The 22,113-nt window shown below is 45.3% G+C and overlaps 1 protein-coding gene across 1 annotated transcript in view; it reads left to right on the top strand.

Annotated features, from left to right (window-relative positions):
- The window catches only part of HSPA4 (heat shock protein family A (Hsp70) member 4), a 105,490-nt gene that overhangs the window by 10,751 nt on the left and 72,626 nt on the right, over nucleotides 1–22,113 (top strand). The window contains exons 2-3 of the mRNA XM_075856453.1: nucleotides 11,292–11,349; nucleotides 11,638–11,778. Coding sequence (XP_075712568.1) covers nucleotides 11,292–11,349; nucleotides 11,638–11,778 — 199 coding nt within the window. The remainder of the gene's footprint in view (nucleotides 1–11,291; nucleotides 11,350–11,637; nucleotides 11,779–22,113) is intronic.

Raw genomic sequence — 22,113 nt, 5'->3', positions numbered from 1 at the left:
CTGTAGCTTATTCAATTATCTGATATTATGGAGCTAGTCTCTCCTAGGGCATTGCCACGGAGTGTCTACGTCTGTGGTACCACGCCAAAGGGACTCTGCTGCTTACAAGTTTAGTACAAAAGACTTTGGTTCTGTTCTATACACATCTGTGCCTGCCATATACATATAATGGAATTGAATGAAGAAATACCGCACTTGACGCATGGCTGGAAGATTGCCTCTCGACAAGTTACGAGTAGTATAGAATTGTATAATCTATCAAGCATTTATCCCATAAATCTTTTCTTATGCAAGCTGCGTGAACAAATCCATACAGAACCAGTTCTGTGACTTGTACATGATGTGTAAATGTAGATCTTCCCGGCTTATCACGATTACAAGCTTTTTATGTTGAAATACTATCCAATTATATTACATCTCATCCAGAGTTATTATTTCTCATTCAGCCGGGCAAGTGTGACAACTTTTGATCGTGGCATGGAAATGACTTAGTATAAGAAAAAAAAAAAGATGAAGGCTAAGTTTACACATTCAGGTCGGCCCCAGTCATGCGGTCAGATTGATATTTATTGGAATGATCTCTGCTGGCCCTTTACTGTCCAAATTTTTGCTAGGAAAGAATAAGCAAGTAAATTCCTACTGTTCCTTGTATAACAGGATGTACTGATCGCCATTAGGGTAAGTTCACACGTATTGTAAATACTGCAAATTTTCCACAACGGATCTCATTGCGGTAAATCTGCATCATAATACAGTAGCAAAGTGGATGAGATTTGAACAAAGCTTCTGCACACGTTGCGTAAATGACGAGTGGAAAGAACGCTCAAAAATTGACCTGCGGTGCATTTTATTTATTTTTTTAATCCGCAGCATGTCAATTGTTTGTTGCAGTTTTTCCCATTGAATTCAAAGGGGAGTTAAAACCTGCAACAAATAGCAAATGGTGCGGTGGAAAAGCTTCGATTCCGCTGCAAAAATCTAAACTCAGAAAATTATTCTGGATAATATTTTTTTCTTTTCCCAAGTTTGTCACTTAGATATAAGTTGTAAGGAATTGTTTTCATCACTGGCTGCACGCAGAGATCTTAAATTCTGAGAAAATCAAACTCCAAGTATTTTTTAAAAATGTGGAAATGTTCCCATTATAAACAGGATCGGTATGTTTGTAATATACTGCATTTATTTTCCACTATTTTTATCAGGTCTTCTATATAGAGTTGCGACCCCATGCACACGACCGTAAAAAAAACCTCAGTTTTTGGACCCATTCACTTTCATTGAACGCGGACACCTTTCCGTAGCGCTACGGATGGGTGTCCGTGCCATAGAAATGTTCCGAAAATGATGGAACATGGCCGTTCTTTTGCATTTTGCGGGCTGTACTCCCATACTTTGTGTAGGAGCACGGCCCGAAAATGCGGGTGGCAGTCGGCGGCCGTGCCCGCAATCGCGGGCCATGATTGCGGGCACGGTCGTGTGCATGGGGCCTTAGACTGTGTTGTAGCCATGTGTACACAGAGTGCTGAACGCTGTAAGTGAATGGGGGTTTTGTTAAAAGATGCACACAGATTTTAGAGCACTTTCTACATTCTGTATATTTGGGCTGAATATTTTTTTTGTATAAGTGGATTTCACGCTATGCACTGCAGAATCCCTGGCGGCAACATCTGAACTTAACTCCTATTCACACTGGTGTCATGGCTTCTATATTTTGCTTAGCTTTTACCTATTCTGTCAAAAAGCAACTGATTTTTAATTTTTTTCGTATCTGCAATTTGTTTAATACTATGATGTAAGAAGGCTTAGAGAAATGTCTGCTTCTGTTGAGGCAGGCGTGTAGCATGAATCATTTGGCCACAGGACACAAAGACGTGTGCAACACTAGTGGTGCTGACTAAATAACTGGGCCTGTGTCAAACATGTAAAGGCCTGTTCACATCTGCATTAGAGACTGTTAGGGGACTCCATTGCAGATCTGGCCAATAGTCCCGGAAACAATAGCACAGTGTGTTGAAGACTGATGTGAATAGGACCTAAATTGAGTTGTCTTGTGCTTTTGCTTTCTTCGGTTCAGACTCTTCCCCCCCCCCCCCCCCCCCCCCATACAAACCTCTCTCAACTTACACTTTACCCATCAGACAAGCCATAAAAGTAAGCCAGGTGGGGGTCTAACCATCCATTGACGAGTGTAGGTATGTGAAAGAAACCATGGAATTTCTGCTGTTAGTCCAATGGAAGACAATGAGGTTTTTATATTTTATTTAAATGGACTGAGGTTTGGGGTGCAATTCCTGTAGTCCACTCTGATAACAATCACGTCCTTTAAAACTATTTAAATAGTTCTAGGTTTTGCTTATAAAATTGTTTCGGACGCTACGGTGTATACTGGGAAAAAATAGTGTTTGATTTGTACATCTAAGGCTATGTTTACACCTGCGTTGTGAATTTCCTTTGATCTGCTCCGTCAGAGGAGCAGAATAAGGGAATAACGGAAGCAACGGTTCCGTTGCACAACAGCCCGCTGGCAGCCAACGGAACCCATTGACTTCAATTGGTTCCGCCCGCTTTCCGTCTGGGTGTCTGATTTTACCGGACAAAGAAATTGTCTCCGGTAATCCCTGACAGATCTGCAACTGAGGCCCCTGACTGAGCATTCAACGCAGATGTAAACAAAGCCTTGTGTCCATATAGTTCTATTGGTGAAATTTATGCCAATGTACTTTGATATACGTTTGGTCAGGAAGCCTATTTTATTTTTTTCAACTGTTCAGGTTAGTCGACTAAGCTTTTCTGTTCAACTGTTTGTCAGAAAAAAATCCATATCCTGCACAGTATTTTACTAGGACTTTCAAGGTGGAATATGTTGTCCATACTGCCCCGTCACAGCCCCCATGGACTCTGGCCCTGGGGAAGCTCCTGGAGTCACGGTCTACATATGGACAGTGACGTAAGGAGCTTCCCTAGGGCCGGAGTCTCCAGGCAGAGCGCCCCCTGAGGACGGTTGCGCTGCCTGTGGCCCTGTGCGGGGACCTCCAGTGACATGACTGTCCATATATAGACAGTCACTGGGGCTTCCCATCAGATATGTTTAACGTACACCTGTGATGGCTGCCTAACAGTGGCGTCCGTTACCTGTAGTCGTCATGTTTAAATATTTTTTGGTTTTTTTAACGGCAACCCTCAGGATGCACAGAGTGTACTATTTGCTTGGGAGTCCGAAGCGCTCAGAAGTGACAGGCTATACTGTAATAAGCTTGGCGACTGACTGAGGTGCCACACTAATCACAGTCGGAGGTTTCCGTTGGGTTAACCCCTCAGCGGAAAGTCAAACGGAAACCTCGGAGTCTGTTTCCCTCACTGCTCCGTCGTTTTGGACAGAATCAATAGCGCAGTCGGCTGCGCTCTACACTTTTGGCTGTGACAGTCTCTCCTCGTTAGGCTGAAGACTGACTTGGGCTCCATGCACACTACTGTAATTTTGATTCGCAATTATGTATCCGTAATTGCGGATCAAAATTCTGATCCATTCATTTCTATGGCCCACGGACACCTTCCCGTGTATATATATTTACGGTTCTGTGTCCAGGTCGTAGAAACGGCCCACAAAAAATAACCCTATTCGGCATTTGCGGACCGGGCTCCTATACTTTTATATTGGTAGCACGATCCACAAATGTGGGTGAAAGTGCGTGGCCATCTGTGCCCGTAATCCTGGACCGTGCACACGGCTACGGCTGTGTGCGTGAGGCCTTAGTCGTTCTATGTGAACCCATCTTCAGGCTGATGAGACTATTACAGCTAAAGGTACAAAACACTCAGCTGAGCGCTTCTGCACCTTTGTTTCAGTGATTGTGGGGGTCTCAGCACCCAGACCCCTACCGATCAAAACTTCTGATATCTTGCTATGACATATCAAAAGTTTTATGAAAGTATGGTTACTTTCTCCTATGGGAATCAATCAGAGTTCAGCTTTTATTGTCTTACTTGAAATAATAAAATGAAAGTTGATAAATTATTATTTGTGGTCAACAAAGCTACTTTTTCCTCAAAGGCAGTTTTCATAATTAATTGTACATGAAAAATGGAAATGAAGTATTGTTTACTAAATTCTGGCTTGTAGTGAAGAGGCCTAAAATGGAATTTCTGAGATTGATAACGTATGGATTCATATCCCCACATGAAACAATGTATTTGGCCTTGAATATTGTCAGTTATGTTTTCGTGTATGGAAGGGATGTGAATGTACACCAGTTCTCCATGACAACCCTTCATCTGACGGAAATCAGAAGTTCATGGTGACTCGGTAATGCAGCTACAGGCTTTGGGCTTTTAACTGGTACCCGACCGCCCACTGAATATATGGCTGGCGGTCCGAGCTCCTTAACACTCGCTTCATAGCAGATGTACGGTGCAGGATTTAGCTGGCTGACTGAGCGATCAGGCATCTAAATGTTGGGTGACTGCCGGGGACCCTGAAGAGAAGATAGAAGCAGTGAAAGCGGCTTCTATCTTCTCTGATCGCTTGCACACCGCGCTCAATGAGTACTGTGTGTAGATTAGAGACTGATCGCAGGGATTCCATTAGTGGGAGGCTGTTGCTGGGTCTAACCAGACCCAGCACAGCCCTATTAGTGACAATGGTCGCTATAAAGGTCAATGCACATGATGCGTATTACGTGTGGCAAAACAGCAGCGTAATACAGTACCGGCATAGTCAATGAGATTCCAGGACAACTCATGTACAGCCTGCAGTATTTTTCTCAACCTAAATCGACCTAAATTTACCTGCATATGTATGCATGTATATGCCTAAGGGCTCGTTTACACGAGCGTGATATACGTCTGTGCAACGCGTGTGATTTTCACGCGTGTCGTACGGACCTATGTTAGTCTATGGGGCAGTGCAGACAGTCCGTGATTTTTGCGCAGTGTGAGTCCGCTGCGAAAAACTCACGACATGTCCTATATTTGTGCGTTGTTCGCGCATCACGCACCCATTGAAGTCAATGGGTGCGTGAAAATCACGCATGCCACACGGAAGCACTTCCGTGGGACGAGCGTGATTCGCGCAACAGCTGTCAAACTATGAATGTAAACAGAAAAGCACCACGTGCTTTTCTGTTTACAAACATCCAAACGGAGTGTCATACGGGGCTGACACACGGAGTGGTTAAGTGCCTTTTGCGCACGCAAAACACTGCGTTTTTTGCGTGCGCAAAACGCACCTGCTTGTTTAAACCCGGCCTAATGCTGAGGAAAATCACACCAAAATACGCAGCATGAAAACGCGCCAAAAAATGCTTCAAAACGTAAATACCATATTGAAAAAATGCACGATTATGTGGATTTCGCAGCGGTTTCGGTGCGTATTTTCCGCCGCAAAATATGCAACGTGTGCATGTAGCCAGAGGGCTGGTTTTCGTAGTAACTTTAACTGCCCCAGTTAGTGTATAAAAACAAGGTGTAAAAGAAAAAAAGTACCCCCCCCCCCCCCCCCCAGGTCTCTTCTGACAGACAGGCCATAAAAATAAAGTAAACTAATACACATAAAATACCAAACCCAGGAAGCTTAAACCTTATCAAAATGGCCTATTTTAAGGTAAAACTATATGCTTACCTGAAAAAATTAGCATAATTTTTTTTTTATACTATGTTAAAACTATAGACTAAAAATTCTAATGGGGAATCCGCGCCGCAAAAAACGTCCGAAAATGCTTCCCATTGATTTCAATGGGAGGTGGAGGTGTCTTTTTTTTTTTCCCGTAAGCGGAAGAACCGGCTCGAGGGGAAAAAGGAACATGCCCTATCTTCGGGCTTTTACGCCTTTGACATCAATGGGAGGCAGAGAAAGCGTATTTTGTGGTGTTTTATTCCCCCGGCGCTCAATGGCCGAGGACAAAAAACACAGCGAAAATCTGCGTGCAGGCAGAGGTAAATCTGCCTCAAAGTTCCAAACGGAATTTTGAGGCAGATTTTCCTCCTGCAATAAACTCTGTGTGAACCCAGCCTAAGGCTATGTTCACACGGAGTATTTTGGGGGAGGAATATCTGCCTCAAAGCTCCAAACGGAATTTTGAGGCAGATATTCCTCCCCCAAAATACTCCGTGTGAATAGCAATCATCACGCCGTTTTTCGCCCGCGGCCATTGAGCGCCGCGGGCATAAAACACGCTTTCTCCTGCCTCCCATTGAAGTCAATGGGAGGTCGGAGGCGGAAGCGCCCGAAGATAGGGCATGTCGCTTCTTTTTCCCGCGAGGCAGTTTTACTGCTCGCGGGAAAAAGACGCCGACTCCTCCCATTGAAATCAATGGGAGGCGTTCTCGGGCCGTTTCTGCCGAGTTTTGCGACGCGGTTTCCGCGTCAAAAAACTCGGCAAAAGACCCCGTGTGAACATAGCCTAAGGCTTCATGAACACGAATGTATTTTTGTCCTCCCGTAAATACTGGAGTAAATAGGGGTCCTTGGTCACACGTATTCGACCCGTATTGCACCAGTATTTACGGGCACGTTTTCGCTGCAAAATTGCACTGCATTAATCGGCAGCCCTTCTCTCTATCCGTGCAGGATAGAGAAGGGACAGCCCTTTCCACAGAAAAAGTAAAAGAAATTCATACTTACCTGGCCGTTGTCTTGGTGACGCGTCCCTCTCGACATCTAGTCCGACTTCCCTTGATGACTCGGCAGTCCAAGTGACCACTGCAGCCTGTGATTGGCTACAGCGGTCACATGGGCTGAAACGTCATCCCGGGAGGCCGGACTGGAGGAAGAAGCAGGGAGTTCTGGGTAAGTATGAACTTCTATTTTTTTTTACAGGTTGATCTATATTGTGATCAGTAGTCACTGTTCAGGGTGCTGAAAGAGTTACTGCCGATCGTTTAACTCTTTCAGCACCCTGGACAGTGACTATCCTCTGACGTCGCCTAGCAACGCTGCCGTAATTACGGGTGCACACACGACGTCACCCATAATTACGGAAGCCCCATAGACTTCTAAGGGCCTGCCCGTGCCATAATTATGGCCTGAAATAGGACATGTTCTAATATATAAATATATATATATAATATATTTTTTATTTTTTTTTAAGCATTCGGGGAGGTACCCGTGGCCAATAGTCTATGGGCCCGTAATTACAGGCGTTTTGACGTTCGAGTGCATGGGGCCTTAGGCTGTATTCACACACTTTTTTTTGCAGGCAGAAAGTTCTGCCTGGAAAAATCAGCTCGTTTTTTTATTTTTTTTTAATTTTTTTTTAGTGGCTTTGCACCGCAGGTGGTTTTTACGTGATTTTTTTATTTTTTTTACCCATTTCTAAAACGCCTTTTTTTACTTGTTAATTGCCACCTTTTTAGCGTCCGGAATTTCGGACGAAAAAAACGCAGCAGAATAAGGTAGCATTATAGTGGGTGAGATATAACAAATGTCATCGACATGCTGCATAAAATTTCTGGCCAGAATTTGACCTGGGGTGCGTATCTTTCAGACCACAGCATGTCAATTCCTGCTGTGTAAAGTGGACGGAATTGCTGCGTTTTTCAAAGGAGATGTCACCATCTCCCAGCGTTGAGAAAACGCAGCAATTTACGCACTGCTTTCTAGCCTAAAAAATGTGGGAATGGTTTTGTTTTTTTTGCCGCAGCGGAATGTCTGCGTTTTTTCAACGGAATTGCTCAAGGAAAATTTTCTTTTTTTTTTTTTTTAATTATTTTGGTCTGTTAAAGTGAGAAATGTTTGTACATTTTGAGTTTATTTTTCTGACATCTTCCAAAAAATTTAATAAAAAAATAACTAGTGACCAATTTAGCCCCCTTTTCAATAAGTCCTAAGCCTTCCATCCATGGAGTCTATAATTTTCTTTTGATCAAATTTGTGCCTCAGCAACCACAGCCTCCCATTCACGTTCAGAGAGGTGTACTGTTTTTTCCTTCACAGTCAATCTGCCGTGTAACAAGGGCCCACAAGTCATCACTAGCGTTTAGGTCAGGTGAGGAAGGGGCCATGTCATTATTCTTTCATCTTTAAGGAGTTTAGTGGCTAGTCATGCAGTGCAGTACTTCGATGGAGCACTGTCCTGCATAATAATCATGGTTTTCTTGACAGATGCAGACTTTTTCCTGTACCACTGCTTGATGAAAGTGTCTTCTAAAAACTGGCAGTAGGTTTGGGAGTTGGTTTTTAGTCCATCTTCAACACGAAAAGGTTCAACTAGCTCATCTTTAATAATACCAGCCCATAGCAGTACCCTACCTCCACCTTGCTGGTGTCTGAGTCGAAGTAAAGCTCTGGTACCCGTTGCTTATCCAGCCACGAGCCAACCGATGTGGTCCATCAAAAATCACTCATCTCTTCAGTCCATGTAACTTAGAAAATTTTGTCTTCAGATATTTCTTGGCCCAGTCTTGATGTTTCAACTTATGTGGGTTTAGTGGTGGTCGGGTTTCAGGCTTCCTTTCCTTGCCCATGTCTCTGAGCACTGAACACCTTGTACTTCTGGGCACTCCAGGGAGGTTGCAGTTCTGGAATATGACAGCACTGGAGAATAATGGGTTCCTGGTTGCTTCACGTTTGATTCTTCTCTAATCTTTGGCAGTTAACACCCCCTTTTCCATTTTCCCTCTAAAGTAATGTAAAAAAATCGAAGTAAACAAGATTGCCATTACTGCGTCGGTACAAGTCCGAACTATAATACGCCGTAAAAATAAAAAAAATATAAGACCAGAATCGCTGTTTTTTTTTTTTTTTGGTCAACTTGGCCATACAAAATAAAAGTAATAAGTGATCAAAAAGTCGTATGTACCAATAAAAACCACAGCTCATGCCACAAAAAAATAAGCCATCGCACCATTCAATCGACGAAGAAATAAAAAAGTTATGACTCTCAGAATGTGGCGACACAAACTTTTTTTTTTTTCCTAACAATGTTTTATGCCTTTTACAAAGAAATAAAACGACAAACTATATAAATTTGGTATCACCGTAATCGTATTGACCGGCAGAATAAAGTTACATTATTATTCTTGACGCACGGTAAAAGACGTAAATAGGGTCTTGGTCTCCTCAGGCCACAGCCTCCCTCATTACACAAATACACATCACCTGATATGCTTCATCCAATAAGCAGTCAAGTTTATATAGCTTGGAGTTGGAAAATATGCATAAAAATGATATGGTCCAAATACTCTCAACTGGCTCCCGACCGCTGGCTGTGTATTTACGGCCAACGGTCAGGGTCCTTAAAACCTGCGCCATAGACTATTTACGGCGTGGGTTTTAGCTTGCTGCCCGAGCGATCGGCAGTTGAATGTCTGGTCAGTGACTGCCGGGGACCCGGAGGAGGAGGGCATAGAAGCAGCTTTCGCTGCTTCTGTTTTCTCTGATCTCTTTTGCACAGCGCTCAATGCATGCTGCGCCGCTGCCTCTATTGGTTCCGGTTATCATGTGACTGTTCACGTGATCGCCGGGATGCCGTTAGTGGCAGACTGCTGTTTGGTCTTACTAGACCCAGTACATCCCTATTCGTGACAATAGTCACTGAGAGGGCTGATTTCCCCTGTGACTGGTGCTGCTGTGCAGGAAAAAAGTAAAGTCCCCCCAAAGGTCTTTTCTGACCTTTTGAGGGACAGACCATAGTAATAAAAAAGTAAAATAAAGTGCAAAAAAAAAAACCCCAATAATAAATACACATAAAATACCCACCGCCAAAAAAAGTCACCCCCCCCCCCCCCCGGCCAATCATTGTCTTAACGCTAGCTCTGAGCCAATTGCCCTAAAATAGACATGTAATATATTAATATTTGCGGTAGACAATGACTATAACAAAAAAGGTCTATTTAAGGGTAAAACTGTTATTACTAGGAAAAAATTGCTAAAAAGTAAAAAAGCGTTTTTGGTTTCTTTTTACTATTAAACTTTAAGCCTAAAAATGTTAAAATAGCAAAAAGGATGTGTATAAAAATGATAAAAAAAATAAACCTGCATTGTCTACGGAAAAATACAAAACAAAAATCCGTCGCTAGCCCAACAAAAAAAAAAAAAAAAAAGTTATAGCTGTAACTAACGAGTGCTAAAAATGGCTAAACGGTGTCCCGATCCTGAACTGGTTAAAGAGAACCTTTCACCTGTCCATACATGTGCAGCATGTAATGGTCAGGGCTTCACAAATACTCACTTGAAATAATTTTCCTATCTTCCTGCGTTCTTTACATATCGGTGCCGTTCTATTTGGCGCCCGATATGTAAATAAGCCACTGACATGATTTTTGCAATGTTTTTCCCGTAGACAATGCAGGTTTATATTTTTTATACACATCCTTTTTGGTATTTTAGAATTTTTATTCTTAAAGTTTGAAAATAATAAATAAGCTTTTTTACTTTTCAGCTTTTTTTTTTTTTTTTGGTAATAACATAGTTTTAGCCTAAAATATACCTTTTATTTGTGATCGTCATTATCTACCGTAAATTTTAATTTATTACATGTCTATATTAGGGTAATTGGGTCCGGCCTAGCGTTACAACAATGATTGTCAGGGGGGGGGGGGACGTTTTTTGGGGTGGGTAGTTTATCTGTATTACATAATTTAATTTATTTTTTTTTTTTTTTTTTGCACTTTACTTTACTTTTTTTTATTAGTATGGTCTGTCCCTCAAAGGTAAAAAAAAGACCTTTGGGGAATGTTATATATATTTTCTTTCATTTACACCATGCACAGCAGCCCCAATTACAGGGGAGATCAACCCTCTCATAGTGACGATTGTCACTGATCGGGCTGTGCTGGGTCTAGTAAGACCCAGCAGCAGTCTGTCAGTAACGGCACCCGGCGATCATGTGACCAGTCACATGAACACCGGGAGCGTATATTCCTATACACAGCGTTCGTTGAGCGCTGTGTACAAGTGATCAGTGAAGACAGAAGCAGCGAAAGCTGCTTCAATCTTCTCCTCAGGCTCCCCGGCAGTCACTGACAGCTGGAGACCCGACATTCAGCTGCCCGATGGCTCGGGCAGCAAGTTAAAACCCGAGCCATAAAAAGTCCATGGCTCGGGTTTTAAGGACCCTGACCGCTGGCCGTAAAAATACAGCCAGCGGTCGGGAACCAGTTAAGTTAGGTAACCAGATTTTAAAAAAATCCTCCCCGTATGCAATGGTTCCAAATATCAACTCTATAGAAGCTTCAGTGACTAGTAGAAAATGAATGTAATGGAGATATGGCTTTGGCAAATTGACAGATGGTGCAGTGTAAATGGCACCTTGTCACATGTATTGATGGAACTTTTTTTGTTTTATTTTTTGCAGGTCCTGTATTTCATTTGGTCCTAAAAGCCGATCTATTGGCGCGGCTGCAAAAAGCCAAGTAAGTTATTTTCGCAAGTTTTTACAACATGTACGTATACAAAGTGATTATTTGTTTACTGTTCATTTCTGGCCTCTCTTCACACTTGCATTGCCCACTGTATTAGGAGGACAGTCTCTCCTGTACTTGGAACAATACTATATGGCTTGTTCTGCATATCCTCATGTGAAGAAATCTGCTGACTAGGCAAAGACTGTTATGTTTGTCATATCAGTGTCGACAAATGTTTCTTCCTGCTAATGGTTTTTTGTTTAAAACTTGCTGAGTAACTTTTCCTCTTTCCTCCAGGTCATTTCCAATGCAAAGAATACATTGCAAGGCTTCAAAAGGTTTCATGGGCGAGCCTACACTGATCCCTTTGTGCAAGTTGAGAAGCCAGGTGTGGCATTTGAAATTGTGGAGCTGCCAACAGGCTCCGCTGGAATAAGGGTGAGTAAAGTGTAAATTTGCAGGCTCTAATCTACAGGGTGGGCCATTTATATGGATACACCTAAATAAAATGGGAATGGTTGGTGATATTAACTTCCTGTTTGTGGCACATTAGTATATAGGAGGGGGGAAACTTTTCAAGCTGGGTGTTGACCATGGCGGCCATTTTGAAGTCGGCCATTTTGTATCCAACTTTAGTTTTTTCAATGGGAAGAGGGTCATGTGACACATCAAACTTATCGAGAATTTCACAAGAAAAACAATGGTGTGCTTGGTTTTAACGTTACTTTATTCTTTCATGAGTTATTTACAAGTTTCTGACCACTTATAAAATGTGTTCAAAGTGCTGCCCATTGTGTTGGATTGTCAATGCAACCCTCTTCTCCCACTCTTCACACACTGATAGCAACACCGCAGAAGAAATGCTAGCACAGGCTTCCAGTATCCGTAGTTTCAGTTGCTGCAAATCTCGTATCTGCACAGCATAGACAATTGCCTTCAGATGACCCCAAAGAGAAAAGTCTAAGGGGGTCAGATCGGGAGACCTAGGGGCCATTCAACTGGCCCACGACGACCAATCCACTTTCCAGGAAACTGTTCATCTAGGAATGCTCGGACCTGACACCCATAATGTGGTGGTGCACCATCTTTCTGGAAAAACTCAGGGAACGTGCCAGCTTCAGTGCATAAAGAGGGAAACACATCATCATATAGCAATTTCAGATATCCCGTGGCCTTGAGGTTTCCATTGATGAAGAATGGCCCCACTATCTTTGTACCCCATATACCACACCATACCAACAGTCTTGGAGGGATCTATCCAATGTGGGTTAGACCTCATTTACACGAGCGTAATATACGCGCGTGCTTTTCACGCGTGTCGTACGCACCTATATTACTCTATGGGGCAGTGCAGACGATGCGTGAATTTTGCGCAGCGCGAGTGCGTTGCGTAAAACTCACGACATGTTCTATAATCGTGCATTTTTCGCGCATCACGCACCCATTGAAGTCAATGGGTGCGTGACAACCACGAAGGTCGCACGGAAGCACTTCCGTACGAACTGCGTGATTCGCGCAAGAGCTGTCAAACTCTGAATGTAAACAGAAAAGCACCACGTGCTTTTCTGTTTACAAACATCCAAAAGGAGTGTCTTAGAGATGAGCGAACCGAACTTCACCGGGTTCGGCCGAACCCGGCCAAAAATGTTGCGGTACGCGACGTCAGGAGACGGTCACTGTCCAGGGTGCTGAAATAGTTAAACTCGTTCAGCACCCTGCACAGTGACTTCCGATCCCAATATACGTGAATGTTTAAAAAAAAAAAAAAAAGTACAGACTTACCGATAAAACTCCTGGCTTCTTCCTCCAGTCTGACCTCCCGGGATGACAATTCAGTCCAAGTGACAGCTGCAGCCAAGCACAGGCTGCAGCGGTCACATGGACTGCCGCGTCATCCAGGGAGGTGGGGCCAGATGTCAAGAGAGGCGCGTCACCAAGGCAACGGCCGGGAAGTTCTCGGTAAGTACGAACCTCTTCTTCTTTTTTTTTTTTTTTTTTAAACAGGTTACTCGATATGGTGATCGGAATTCACTGTCGAGGGTGCTGAAAGAGTTACTGCCGATCAGTTAACTCTTTCAACACCATGGACAGTGACTGACGTCGACTAGCCTCATCTCTATGATGGCGGCTGCGCGAAAATCACGCAGCCGCGCATCATACACTGACACACAGAGCTGTCAAGTGCCTTTTGCGCTCGCAAAACGCTGCGTTTTTTCCGCGCGCAAAACGCACACGCTCATGTAAATCAGGCGTTAGTGTCAGACCAATAGCGGTGGTTTTGTTTGAACTTCACCATTCACATAAAAGTTTGCATCATCACTGAACAAAATGTTCTGTGTAAACTGAGGGTCCTGTTCCAATTTTTGTTTTGCCCAATCTGCAAATTCAGTGCGCTGATCTGGGTCATCCTCGTTGAGATGCTGCAGCAGATGGAGTTTGTAAGGGTGCCATTTGTGAGTAGCTAATAGCCGCCGAAGGGATGTTCGACTGATGCCACTCTCCAGTGACATGCGGCGAGTGCTACGCTGTGGGCTCTTGCTGAATGAAGCTAGGACAGCCACTGATGTTTCTTCATTAGTGACAGTTTTCATGCGTCCACATTTGGGCAAATCCAACACTGAACCAGTTTCACGAAACTTGGCAAGCAGTTTGCAAACTGTAGCAAGGGAGATGGGTGGTCTCGTAGGGTGTCTTGCATTGAAATCTGCTGCAATGACCCGGGTGCTGGGTACCAGACATCAACACAATTTCTATCCGCTCCTCACGTGTTAACCTCTGCGACATGTCAATGGCTGTAAAAGAGAAGCTTGTAAATAACTCATGAAAGAATAAAGTAACGTTAAAACCAAGCACACCATTGTTTTTCTTGTGAAATTCTCAATAAGTTTGATGTCACATGACCCTCTTCCCATTGAAAAAACTAAAGTTGGATACAAAATGGCCAACTTCAAAATGTCCGCCATGGTTAACACCCAGCTTGAAATGTTTCGCCCCTCCCATATACTAATGTGCCACAAACAGGAAGTTAATATCACCAACCATTCCCATTTTATTTAGGTGTATCCATATAAATGGCCCACCCTGTACATAGGCTAAGAACCGTTTTCCAGAAGACCTCTGGTGAATTTGTTCTTTTACGTAAAGGACTTGCATGTACAATTTACTTATAGGATTTGGATACAGGGCACGCTCCCGTTATGAGAATTACGGTATTTTTCGGACTATAAGACGCACCAGACCATAAGATGCACCCAGGATTTAGATAGCAGAGAATAGGAAAAAAATTATTTGTTTAAAAAATAACTTATTTTGTTTCACCCAAATCTGAGAGGCAAATTTTTTTAAAGTTTTTTTTTTTTTTTTTTTTTTTTTTCCCCCCCATCGATTGAAACTGAGCGGTGTTAGGGCTTACGTTTTGCGGGACGAGCTGTAGTTTTATTGGCACCATTTTTTGGTACATACGTTTTTTTGTTTTTTTTGGGGGGGGTTTTTTTTTTTTGATCAGATTTTTTTTAATTTTTTTTATTTTTTATTTCATATTTTAAGCACTAAGGTGACCAAAAAACTATTTTGATGTTTTAAATCTTTAAACTCACCGTGCGAGTTAAATAATGGTATATTGTAATAGATCGTACTTTTACGGACACAGCAATACCAAATTATTTTATTCTTTGCATTGCGCTTAGGGAAAAATGTGAAAGTTTAGGTTTTTTTTTAACTTATATATAAAATTTATTTTTTTTTTTTTTTTTTTTTACACCTGAAAATGTATCTAACTTTTTTTTTTTTTTTTTTTTACACATTTTGTTCCCCTAGGGGACTTGAACCAGCAGCCACTTGGCTACGTGTGGAGTTACTGAAACCGCGTAACTACGCGGTTACCCTAACTCCCATAGTAGTGAATGACCGTTACGGAAGCAGTGTAGCATGCGAGCTACGCTGTTTCCGTAACTACTGTTCAGTTCTATGGGAGATACGGAAACCGCGTTACTCCACATGTGATCTAGTGGCCGAGAGAGCACATAAAGCTAGAACGGGGTTTAGAGGGACCCGTTCTAGAGATGGGTGGGGGTCTCAGAGGTGAGACCTGCATCTATCCGACATTTCACATATCCTGTGGATGTCATAAATGTCCTTCATAGAAAAATCCCTATAAATGCCACGGTCGCTGTTGACCACGGTATTTAAAGGGAATGTGTCGCAAATTAAACCTTTTTTTTTTTTTTTTTTTTTTTTAAGTGTCGTTACCTATTTCTATTATATTTTTTACGTCTTTTGCTGTATTTATTAATTTTTTCCGTATGGTGGAAAGTATTAAAAATTAAATAATAATTTGACATGTTTTCCAATGTTGGCCACCAGGGGGAGCACTTCCCAGAATTACAGCAAGGTGAATAAGGCAAAGCAACCTGACTCACAGCTGCTGTAAATGTGGGAGGGGACCTCACCCCCCCCCCCTCACAAGCCAGGAAAAGGTGTCTTCAAATTGCTAAGCAGTGTCCGGCAGCCATTTTGTGTGTGATTCTGCAGCTGGAAGAAGTTATAGGACACACCAAAAGGCTAAGTGTATGTTTACATGCTTACTAAACAAAGGGAAAACAGCTCCTGATTTTCAGCCATTTTTTAATCAAACTCGCTTTTTTTTAATGGCCGTTTTTGGAGCTGTTTTTCTATAAAGTCAATGAAAAACGGCTCCAAAAACGTCCCAAGAAGTGATGTGCACTTCATTTTGGTCGGGCGTCTTTTTACGTGCCGTTTTTGGAAAACTACCACGTAAAAAACGCCCTGTCGGAACAGAACGCCGTATTTCCCATTGAAACCAATGGGCAAATGCTTGTAGGCGTTCTGCTTCCTATTTTTCAGCTGAAAACATTGTGTGTGAACATACCCTTAGGGTATGTGCACACGCTAACTGCATTTACGTCTGAAATGACGGAGCTGTTTTTAGGAGAAAACAGCTCCGTAATTTCAGACGTAATTGCTCGTACTCGCGTTTTGCGAGGCGTCAATTACGGCCGTAATTTGGAGCTGTTCTTCATTGAATTCAATGAAAAACAGCTCATATTACGTCTCAAGTGTCCTGCACTTCTTTGCCGAGGCTGTTATTTTACGCGCTGTCTTTTGACAGCGACGCGTAAAATTACAGGTCGTCGGCAAACAGATTCAAATGAATGGGCAGATGTTTGCCGACGTATTGGAGCCGTCTTTTCAGGCGTAAATTGAGGCGTAAAACGCCTCGTTTATGCCTGAAAATAGGTCGTGTGAACCCAGCCTTAGAATGATGAAAGTGAAGTGAATGACTTTTCAGTTGACCGTTTCACACGCTGTGTATTTGCCATGTTTTTTTTTGCACATTTTACGTGCAAAAAAACACATAAAAAAACGCTTGATAACACTTGATTTTGCGTGTGTGTGTGTGTGTGTGTGTGTGTGTGTGTGTGTGTGTGTGTGCTCACCGCTGCTTCTTCAAAACAGCTGATAAGCAGCTATGAAGTATCAGCGGCGCCCGTGCACACTCCGCTCTGCCACACACACGGGAAAAGTCTTAAAGGGGTCGTCCAGGAAAACATGGCGCCGCACCTGTCCTCAGGTCGTGTGTGGTATTACAGCTCTGTCCTATTCACTTCAATGGAGGTGAACTGCAATACCAGACAAAACTTGAGGACAGGTGCGGCGCTGTGTCTCCAATCCGGACACCCCTTCTGTCCTGAGATGACCCGACGGGGGAGGAGGGTGTCAGAGCCACCCACCGCCATCACTGCAGACAGAACCACACAACTACGGCATGAGAGCACTGCTTGTCCTGAGTGCACGGTCTCTTGTTATTGACAGATTTATAGTGACACGAACCCCGTCTGATGAATCGGTAACCTAGGTCCGATCACATGACACAGGGGGATCACCAAAAAACCCTGTGCACCCTCAGCCCGTCCATCCAGCCCTTTCCTGGTTATATATGCGTCTGGGGAAAGCTGGGTGACCACCATTACCCCTCCTACTGGAGTGTGTTTAGGGATGTGACTAATGAACCTCTCACACTCCAGTAGTTGGGGTAATGGTGGTCACCCAGCTTTCCCAGACCCCTCAACGATAAATCTCTCTTAATTGTGCTGAGACTGAGAGGTTCATTAGTCACATCCCCAAACAGTCTCAGCACAACTAGAGATTTATCGTTTATGGGTCTGGGAAAGCTGGGTGACCACAATCGCCCCTCCTACTGGAGTGTGTTTGGGGATGTGACTAATGAACCTCTCACACTCCAGTAGTTGGGGTAATGGCTGTCACCCAGCTTTCCCAGACCCCTGAACGGTAAATCTCTCTAGTTGTGCTGAGACTGTTTGGGGATGTGACTAATGAACCTTTCAGTCTCCGCACAACTAGAGATTTATCGTTCAGGGGTCTGGGAAAGCTGGGTGACCACAATCGCCCCTCCTACTGGAGTGTGTTTGGGGATGTGACTAATGAACCTCTCACACTCCAGTAGTTGGGGTAATGGTGGTCACCCAGCTTTCCCAGACCCCTCAACGATAAATCTCTCTTAATTGTGCTGAGACTGAGAGGTTCATTAGTCACATCCCCCAAACAGTCTCAGCACAACTAGAGAGATTTACCGTTCAGGGGTCTGGGAAAGCTGAGTGACCACCATTCGCCCTCCCACTGGAGTGTGAGAGGTTCATTAGTCTCATCCCCAAACACACTCCAGTAGGAGTAATGGTGGTCACCCAGCTTTCCCAGACCCCTGAACGATAAATCTCTAGTTGTGCTGAGACTGTTTGGGGATGTGACTAATGAACCTCTCAGTCTCAGCACAATTAGAGATATTTATCGTTCAGTGGTCTGGGAAAGCTGGGTGACCACCATTACCCCCTCCTACTGGAGTGTTATGGATGTGACTAATGAACCCCTCACACTCCAGTAGGAGGGGCAATGGTGGTCATCCAGCTTTCCCAGACCCCTGAAGGATAAATCTAGTTGTGCTGAGACTGAGGTTCATTAGTCACATCCCCAAACAGTCTCAGCACAACTAGAGATTTATCGTTCAGGGCTTTCCCAGTACAGTTGCATCATATGTCCTTCATACAAGGGGGGGGGGGCCGTCGGGGGTCACGAGAGCGGCGGTCTGTGAGAGAGAGGTGGGACATGCAGCGACACAGACCTTACCTGCAGTGCAGCTGGTCTTCAAGATGGCGCCTGCTCTCTCCCTGCAAACAGCTACTCTGCTCTATGTGACTCTGACCTGCATCTGCGCAGTACAGAGCCAGAGAGCAGAGTCAATGGAACGGCTCCCGTTCATTGACTCCTATGCACTGTAGCTGCCGTATTCCATCTCTGTATGTGTCGTTAATCGACACATACAGAGATGAAAAACAAAATGGCAGCCCCCATAGAGAAGTAAAAGTTAGAAAAAAGTAAAACACAAACACAAATAAATAAAATTTATTTTAATAACATACTAAAAAAAAATTATATAAACATTTGTTTTTCGCAACACCCATCCTTTAAAGGGGTTTGCAATAAAACGCATTTATCCCCTATCCTCAGGATAGGGGCTACATGTGAGATTGCTGGCGGTCCCACTGCTGGGACCCCCAGTGATAAGGAGAACAGGGGACCGAAAGTCACGCAAAGCGATACATGAGAAGCCTGAAGTTCCAGGTTCTGTGTCTGGCTTATCTGTTCCGCAGCTCCTTAGAGATCCAATGGAGAGCCGCTTGCGCAGGCGCAGGAGAATCCCATTGATCGCTATGAAACTGCCGGACACTACGCGGAAGTCACATCTTCTCATGCAGCGCTCTTGGTAACGTTAGGTCCCCATTCTCCTTATCGATCACACATCCATGTGGTTTATGGCACAAGCCCTTTGAACTGCCAGGGACAGCAAAATTGCTGTTCCTGGCCGCTAGAGCAGCGTGTCAGAAGCTGACACCTGCAGTGTATGGAGCTCCGTGTGTGAGCCCGCTCCATAGATTCCCCCCCCCCCCTCCAGCTCCATCATGTGCCGGCACATCTTTAAGTAATGAAGCGGTCATGGCGCCCGGTGATGCCGGGTTCCTTGACTGCGAACTAGAAGACGCAGGGACTTTTTAGCAAGATTCATTCTTGCTAAAAAAAACTGCGTCTTCTAGTCCGAAAAATACGGAAACTATCAAAAATAGGTTGGATATCACGTTTGTTTCCATCCAGCCCATCTTTTTGACACATGGTCATTCCACAGTAGCAACTGTCCATAGGCTGAATTAAGGCTCTATTCACACGACTGGGTCCAAGTGTCGGCCGATAAAAAAATGCCGTTTTGGACAGTTCTTCCCAGCTGTTTTGCATTCGTTCCGATTCCTTTCCGGGCAGTTTTGCTGCTTTAACGGCCGATTTTTGACCCGTTTTTTTCCCTGTCCGTTTTAAATTCTTATGAATTTAAGTTATACATTTTTTGCCACTTCTGAAGCGGAATCCTTGACCCTGTGGCCAGTGTTTTTGCTCCAGAAGAAGTCCCTGACACCGGTACGTCAGGCACTTCTGAAGCGGAGTCCCCGGCCCCAGCGTTGCCGAAGTTGTGGCCGGGGATTGGGGATTCTGCTCCTACAGGGAGCAAAAAAAATACCCTCCTCCTCCTCCTCACATGCACTTCGCACTGTGAAGAGGAGAAGGAGAGAGGGCGAGTGACTGAAGACACGGCCGTAACTTGGGACACATTCCAGTGATGGCCGTGTATTACCCGCTACCCATAGACTTCTATGGGAGCCGGGAGAACGGCCAAAAATAGAGCATGTCCCATTTTTTGCCGACTGGGTTTCCCGGGCCGTCAAAAAATCGGTAGTCTATCGTACCTTCTTCGGCCGTGTGACGGCCGAAATTATGAACGGCTGGGAAACCCTGTTGTGTGAATAAGGTCCAAGGCTGGAAAGGGAAAACCTATGTTCTACCAATGACCTTGCAAGTATGAAATGGGCATATTGTTTGCTCCAGAGAAGAGTGATCTGGACATCATTGCATTGTTGCCTGTTCCCTTGATAAGTCACAATGTAATACATTTCTCCTATAGTAACTCCTCTTCCTTCTGTGATCTGAGCTAATGCTTCAGGTATTAAAGCAACTGTCTCTTTTGGAGGAGGGCTTGTCCCCTCTTCAGAGGAGGAGAGGACAACTTTGTTGGAAGAGGTCTGTTTTTTTTTTTTTTTTTCAAATAACGTGCCACACTTGTCAAGTGATTTGGGCTACACTTCAATAGCAGATACAGCCCGTTGACAATTGTGGCGCTGTTTCTGGAGAAGTAGCTGACCCGTTTCTCTTTAACTGGTTGCATGAGTCTGCTCGTCATGAGCGCCATGACGTCCTGCCGCACAATGGCAAGCATACTCCTCATGGTTTTTGCACAGGCACAATAAGAGGCAGCACTTCTCTAATGGCGGAGATCAAAGAAACTTCTAATCTAGATTGTTAACCCTTTGAATGCTTCGACCAAAGCTCATCGCACCATTCAAATGGAAAAAGTAAATGGGGGACCGCCCCCTTGATCGCGTCACAGGGAATCCCATCTGAGAGGCCCCTGTAACTGCCCTCACACAGGATAATGACCCCTGTAACTGCCCTCACGCCCAGGGTAATGACCCCTGTAACTGCCCTCACGCCCAGGGTAATGACCCCCTGTAGCGGCCCTCACGCCCAGGGTAATGACCCCCTGTAGCGGCCCTCACGCCCAGGGTAATGACCCCCTGTAGCGGCCCTCACGCCCAGGGTAATGACCCCCTGTAGCGGCCCTCACGCCCAGGGTAATGACCCCCTCTAGCGGCCCTCACGCCCAGGGTAATGACCCCCTCTAGCGGCCCTCACGCCCAGGGTAATGACCCCCTCTAGCGGCCCTCACGCCCAGGGTAATGACCCCCTGTAGCGGCCCTCACGCCCAGGGTAATGACCCCCTGTAGCGGCCCTCACGCCCAGGGTAATGACCCCCTGTAGCGGCCCTCACGCCCAGGGTAATGACCCCCTGTAGCGGCCCTCACGCCCAGGGTAATGACCCCCTGTAGCGGCCCTCACGCCCAGGGTAATGACCCCCTGTAGCGGCCCTCACGCCCAGGGTAATGACCCCCTGTAGCGGCCCTCACGCCCAGGCTAATGACCCCCTGTAGCGGCCCTCACGCCCAGGCTAATGACCCCCTGTAGCGGCCCTCACGCCCAGGCTAATGACCCCCTGTAGCGGCCCTCACGCCCAGGCTAATGACCCCCTGTAGCGGCCCTCACGCCCAGGCTAATGACCCCCTGTAGCGGCCCTCACGCCCAGGCTAATGACCCCCTGTAGCGGCCCTCACGCCCAGGCTAATGACCCCCTGTAGCGGCCCTCACGCCCAGGCTAATGACCCCCTGTAGCGGCCCTCACGCCCAGGCTAATGACCCCCTGTAGCGGCCCTCACGCCCAGGCTAATGACCCCCTGTAGCGGCCCTCACGCCCAGGCTAATGACCCCCTGTAGCGGCCCTCACGCCCAGGCTAATGACCCCCTGTAGCGGCCCTCACGCCCAGGCTAATGACCCCCTGTAGCGGCCCTCACGCCCAGGCTAATGACCCCCTGTAGCGGCCCTCACGCCCAGGCTAATGACCCCCTGTAGCGGCCCTCACGCCCAGTCTAATGACCCCCTGTAGCGGCCCTCACGCCCAGGCTAATGACCCCCTGTAGCGGCCCTCACGCCCAGGCTAATGACCCCCTGTAGCGGCCCTCACGCCCAGGCTAATGACCCCCTGTAGCGGCCCTCACGCCCAGGCTAATGACCCCCTGTAGCGG

This window comes from Rhinoderma darwinii, chromosome 3, assembly GCF_050947455.1.
Source record: "Rhinoderma darwinii isolate aRhiDar2 chromosome 3, aRhiDar2.hap1, whole genome shotgun sequence".
Lineage (NCBI taxonomy): Eukaryota > Metazoa > Chordata > Amphibia > Anura > Rhinodermatidae > Rhinoderma > Rhinoderma darwinii.
The sequence above is the reverse complement of the archived record's forward strand: the minus strand, read 5'-3'. Positions and strand labels throughout refer to the sequence as shown.